Here is a 7,132-nt window from a genome sequence, read left to right on the forward strand (position 1 = left end):
TATCATTGTGGGTGGTCCATTAGGCCGGGGGCTCACAGAGGCTTCATAGACAGACACATAATGGCAGGGTGGGGATTCCCGGCCAGACACATGCGGTTTATATGTGACCATAGGTGCTTCTCTCGTCTGTACTCATCGTCGTGCGGACTTGGCCTTGCTCCCCCATCATCACCCCTCCCCCGCCCCACACAGCGACTGGACGTCACACATCTGCAGAATCTGTTTATTACAAAAACAATAGAATATGAGATTCACCGAAACACATGAAACAAGACAAAAAAATAACGTGAAAGCCCAAAGAGAGTCCCCAGAGGTCCCTGCAGGTGGGGACCCCATCACTTCCCTGCCAGCAGCGGGTTCCTGAGCACCACGATGACGCTGTCTCCACGCAGGAACATCTTGGAGATGTATCGGTCCTTGTTGACCGGCTTGGATTTCTTCTTTCCTTTGCCGCTTTTGGGGACCTCCGTCCACATCTCCTTGACATTCTCCAGGACCATGTTACAGTGTCTGTGGGGGAGGGACAGGGTTAGAGAGAGAGTACAGGGGGGCGGTGGGTCTGGTGAGGAGGGGTCCCCCTCCCCTGGATGCTGCACACTCACCTGTCAAAGGCCTTCACCCTCCCCAGCAGCTTCTTGTTGTTCCTGCAGTTGATGAGGACTTGTGTGTTGTTCTTCACGGACTGTGTGAGCACCGACAGGGGCCCCGTATTGAACTCCTCCTCCTCGCGCTTCTGCAGCTCCTCAGGGGTCATCTCACTCTTCGGCTTGTTTAGGAGACTCCTGGGGGGACACACAAAGTGAAGGAAGGTTATAGCGGAGAATGTCAGAGATCCAGGGGGGAGATCAATTATACCTGCACCCCCTCCTAATTATCCAGTTCAGGCGTTTCAGCCACAGATTGCAAACAGGAGCATGAAATCCATCACATCTCCACAGAGACATTACTAGTAGTATGGGGGGTACTGAAGAGCTCCGTGGCTTTATACGTGGCGCTGTCATAGGAGAACACCTATACCACAAGTCAGTCATATTTCTGCTCTGCTAGATCTGCCCTGGTCACCTGTGTTATTATTATCTGCTAGATCTGCCCTGGTCACCTGTAAGTGTTATTATTATCAGCTAGATCTGCCCCGGTCGCCTGTAAGTGTTATTAATTATCTGCTAGATCTGCCCCAGTCACCTGTAAGTGTTATTATTATCTGCTAGATCTGCCCTGGTCACCTGTAAGTGTTATTATTATCAGCTAGATCTGCCCCGGTCGCCTGTGTTATTATTATCAGCTAGATCTGCCCCGGTCGCCTGTAAGTGTTATTAATTATCTGCTAGATCTGCCCCAGTCACCTGTAAGTGTTATTATTATCAGCTAGATCTGCCCCGGTCGCCTGTGTTATTATTATCAGCTAGATCTGCCCCGGTCGCCTGTAAGTGTTATTATTATCAGCTAGATCTGCCCCGGTCGCCTGTAAGTGTTATTATCTGCTAGATCTGCCCCGGTCGCCTGTAAGCGTTATTAATTATCTGCTAGATCTGCCCCGGTCACCTGTAAGTGTTATTATTATCTGCTAGATCTGCCCCGGTCGCCTGTAAGTGTTATTAATTATCTGCTAGATCTGCCCCGGTCGCCTGTAAGTGTTATTATCTGCTAGATCTGCCCCTGTCACCTGTAAGTGTTATTATTATCCGCAATATCTGCCCGGTCACCTGTAAGTGTTATTATTATCAGCTAGATCTGCCCCGGTCGCCTGTAAGTGTTATTATTATCAGCTAGATCTGCCCCGGTCGCCTGTAAGTGTTATTATTATCAGCTAGATCTGCCCCGGTCGCCTGTGTTATTATTATCAGCTAGATCTGCCCCGGTCGCCTGTAAGTGTTATTATTATCAGCTAGATCTGCCCCGGTCGCCTGTAAGTGTTATTATCTGCTAGATCTGCCCCGGTCGCCTGTAAGTGTTATTATTATCAGCTAGATCTGCCCCGGTCGCCTGTGTTATTATTATCAGCTAGATCTGCCCCGGTCGCCTGTAAGTGTTATTATTATCAGCTAGATCTGCCCCGGTCGCCTGTAAGTGTTATTATCTGCTAGATCTGCCCCGGTCGCCTGTAAGCGTTATTAATTATCTGCTAGATCTGCCCCGGTCACCTGTAAGTGTTATTATTATCTGCTAGATCTGCCCCGGTCGCCTGTAAGTGTTATTATTATCAGCTAGATCTGCCCCGGTCGCCTGTAAGTGTTATTAATTATCTGCTAGATCTGCCCCGGTCGCCTGTAAGTGTTATTATCTGCTAGATCTGCCCCTGTCACCTGTAAGTGTTATTATTATCCGCAATATCTGCCCGGTCACCTGTAAGTGTTATTATCTGCTAGATCTGCCCCGGTCGCCTGTAAGTGTTATTATTATCTGCTAGATCTGCCCCAGTCACCTGTAAGTGTTATTATTATAAGCTAGATCTGCCCCGGTCACCTGTAAGTGTTATTATTATCTGCTAGATCTGCCCCGGTCGCCTGTAAGTGTTATTATTATCTGCTAGATCTGCCCCGGTCGCCTGTAAGTGTTATTATTATCTGCTAGATCTGCCCCGGTCGCCTGTAAGTGTTATTATTATCTGCTAGATCTGCCCCGGTCACCTGTAAGTGTTATCTGCTAGATCTGCCCCGGTCACCTGTAAGTGTTATTATTATCTGCTAGATCTGCCCCAGTCACCTGTAAGTGTTATTATTATAAGCTAGATCTGCCCCGGTCACCTGTAAGTGTTATTATTATCTGCTAGATCTGCCCCGGTCACCTGTAAGTGTTATTATTATCTGCTAGATCTGCCCCGGTCGCCTGTAAGTGTTATTATTATCTGCTAGATCTGCCCCGGTCACCTGTAAGTGTTATTATTATCTGCTAGATCTGCCCCAGTCACCTGTAAGTGTTATTATTATCTGCTAGATCTGCCCCGGTCGCCTGTAAGTGTTATTATCTGCTAGATCTGCCCCGGTCGCCTGTAAGTGTTATTAATTATCTGCTAGATCTGCCCTGGTCACCTGTAAGTGTTATTATTATCTGCTAGATCTGCCCCGGTCACCTGTAAGTGTTATTATCTGCTAGATCTGCCCCGGTCGCCTGTAAGTGTTATTAATTATCTGCTAGATCTGCCCTGGTCACCTGTGTTATTATTATCTGCCCTGGTCGCCTGTAAGTGTTATTATTATCTGCTAGATCTGCCCTGATCACCTGTAGGTGTTATTATTTATTATCTGCTAGATCTGCCCTGGTCACCTGTAAGTGTTATTATTATCTGCTAGATCTGCCCCGGTCACCTGTAAGTGTTATTATTATCTGCTAGATCTGCCCTGGTCGCCTGTAAGTGTTATTAATTATCTGCTAGATCTGCCCCGGTCACCTGTAAGTGTTATTATTATCTGCTAGATCTGCCCCGAGTCACCTGTAAGTGTTATTATTATCTGCTAGATCTGCCCCGGTCACCTGTAAGGGTATATTCACACGGCTTATTTTCGGCCCTTAAAATCGAAAACAGAACGCTTCCAAACATCTGCCCAATGGGAAAAACGGCATTCTATTCCGGCGAGGCATTTTTTTACGTGGCCGTTTTTCAAAAAAGATGTCACTCCTTGATCCGTCAAAACCAGACGACAAAAAAATCGCTTGCTAAAAAAACGGCTTAAAATCAGCAGCAATTTTCCCTTGAAAACAGCTCCGTAACATTACCCTTCGTGGTATTATCTGCTACATTATATTCTATATCACACGGATACATTACATTCTATATCACACAGATACATTATATTCTATATCACACGGATACATTATATTCTATATCACACGGATACATTACATTCTATATCACACGGATACATTATATTCTATATCACACGGATACATTACATTCTATATCACACGGATACATTATATTCTATATCACACGGATACATTACATTCTATATCACACGGATACGTTACATTCTATATCACACGGATACGTTACATTCTATATCACACGGACACGTTATATTCTATATCACACGGATACGTTATATTCTATATCACACGGATACATTACATTCTATATCACACGGATACATTATATTCTATATCACACGGATACATTATATTCTATATCACACGGATACATTATATTCTATATCACACGGATACATTACATTCTATATCACACGGATACATTATATTCTATATCACACGGATACATTATATTCTATATCACACGGATACATTATATTCTATATCACACGGATACGTTATATTCTATATCACACGGATACATTACATTCTATATCACACGGATACATTATATTCTATATCACACGGATACATTATATTCTATATCACACGGATACATTATATTCTATATCACACGGATACATTATATTCTATATCACACGGATACATTATATTCTATATCACACGGATACATTATATTCTATATCACACGGATACATTACATTCTATATCACACGGATACATTACATTCTATATCACACGGATACATTACATTCTATATCACACGGATACATTATATTCTATATCACACGGATACATTATATTCTATATCACACGGATACATTACATTCTATATCACACGGATACGTTATATTCTATATCACACGGATACGTTACATTCTATATCACACGGACACGTTACATTCTATATCACACGGATACGTTATATTCTATATCACACGGATACATTACATTCTATATCACACGGATACATTATATTCTATATCACACGGATACATTATATTCTATATCACACGGATACATTATATTCTATATCACACGGATACATTATATTCTATATCACACGGATACATTATATTCTATATCACACGGATACGTTATATTCTATATCACACGGATACGTTATATTCTATATCACACGGATACGTTATATTCTATATCACACGGACACGTTATATTCTATATCACACGGATACGTTATATTCTATATCACACGGATACGTTATATTCTATATCACACGGATACGTTATATTCTATATCACACGGATACATTATATTCTATATCACACGGATACATTACATTCTATATCACACGGATACATTATATTCTATATCACACGGATACATTATATTCTATATCACACGGATACATTACATTCTATATCACACGGATACATTATATTCTATATCACACGGATACATTATATTCTATATCACACGGATACATTATATTCTATATCACACGGATACATTATATTCTATATCACACGGATACATTATATTCTATATCACACGGATACATTATATTCTATATCACACGGATACATTACATTCTATATCACACGGATACGTTATATTCTATATCACACGGATACATTACATTCTATATCACACGGATACATTATATTCTATATCACACGGATACATTACATTCTATATCACACGGATACATTATATTCTATATCACACGGATACATTATATTCTATATCACACGGATACATTATATTCTAGATCACACGGATACATTATATTCTATATCACACGGATACATTATATTCTATATCACACGGATACATTATATTCTATATCACACGGATACATTATATTCTATATCACACGGATACATTATATTCTATATCACACGGATACATTATATTCTATATCACACGGATACATTACATTCTATATCACACGGATACATTACATTCTATATCACACGGATACATTACATTCTATATCACACGGATACGTTATATTCTATATCACACGGATACATTATATTCTATATCACACGGACACATTATATTCTATATCACACGGACACGTTATATTCTATATCACACGGATACATTATATTCTATATCACACGGATACGTTACATTCTATATCACACGGATACGTTACATTCTATATCACACGGATACATTATATTCTATATCACACGGACACATTATATTCTATATCACACGGACACGTTATATTCTATATCACACGGATACATTATATTCTATATCACACGGATACATTATATTCTATATCACACGGATACATTATATTCTATATCACACGGATACATTATATTCTATATCACACGGATACATTATATTCTATATCACACGGATACATTATATTCTATATCACACGGATACATTATATTCTATATCACACGGATACATTATATTCTATATCACACGGATACATTATATTCTATATCACACGGATACATTATATTCTATATCACACGGATACATTATTCTATATCACACGGATACATTATATTCTATATCACACGGATACATTACATTCTATATCACACGGATACATTACATTCTATATCACACGGATACATTACATTCTATATCACACGGATACATTACATTCTATATCACACGGATACATTATATTCTATATCACACGGATACATTATATTCTATATCACACGGATACATTATATTCTATATCACACGGATACATTACATTCTATATCACACGGATACATTACATTCTATATCACACGGATACATTATATTCTATATCACACGGATACATTATATTCTATATCACACGGATACATTATATTCTATATCACACGGATACATTATATTCTATATCACACGGATACATTATATTCTATATCACACGGATACATTATATTCTATATCACACGGATACATTATATTCTATATCACACGGATACATTATTCTATATCACACGGATACATTATATTCTATATCACACGGATACATTATATTCTATATCACACGGATACATTACATTCTATATCACACGGATACATTACATTCTATATCACACGGATACATTACATTCTATATCACACGGATACATTACATTCTATATCACACGGATACATTACATTCTATATCACACGGATACATTATATTCTATATCACACGGATACATTATATTCTATATCACACGGATACATTACATTCTATATCACACGGATACATTACATTCTATATCACACGGATACATTATATTCTATATTGGCGACACGAGTGACTTACATGTTTCCCTCTCCTCACGTTGTTCCGGCGATTCTCGCTCTGCAGCCGCTCAACTTCCGCTTCCGGGAGACTCCGGGGTCAGAGAAGCAACTTCCGCTCATTGTTACTATGGTAAC

General features: G+C 39.5%; 1 protein-coding gene across 1 annotated transcript; it reads right to left on the minus strand.

Moving 5' to 3' along the window:
* Window positions 1-209: 209 nt before the first annotated feature.
* SNRPD2 (small nuclear ribonucleoprotein D2 polypeptide) lies at window positions 210-7,123 on the minus strand. Its single transcript, XM_075848958.1, has 3 exons — window positions 7,017-7,123; window positions 603-782; window positions 210-510 (listed from the first exon to the last, which is right to left on the minus strand). Coding segments are annotated over exons 1-3 (357 nt in total). The 5' UTR covers window positions 7,019-7,123; the 3' UTR covers window positions 210-335.
* Between the last annotated feature and the right edge of the window lie 9 nt (window positions 7,124-7,132).

Source organism: Rhinoderma darwinii, unplaced genomic scaffold (genome assembly GCF_050947455.1).
Source record: "Rhinoderma darwinii isolate aRhiDar2 unplaced genomic scaffold, aRhiDar2.hap1 Scaffold_578, whole genome shotgun sequence".
In the NCBI taxonomy this organism is placed as follows: Eukaryota; Metazoa; Chordata; class Amphibia; order Anura; family Rhinodermatidae; genus Rhinoderma; species Rhinoderma darwinii.

Excerpts from the sequence above, each read along its gene's own strand:
- SNRPD2 (XM_075848958.1), bottom strand. Across the intron at positions 511-602 it reads AGGGTGAAGGCCTTTGACAG|ACACTGTAACATGGTCCTGG; the intron begins GTGAGTGTGCAG and ends CCTCCCCCACAG.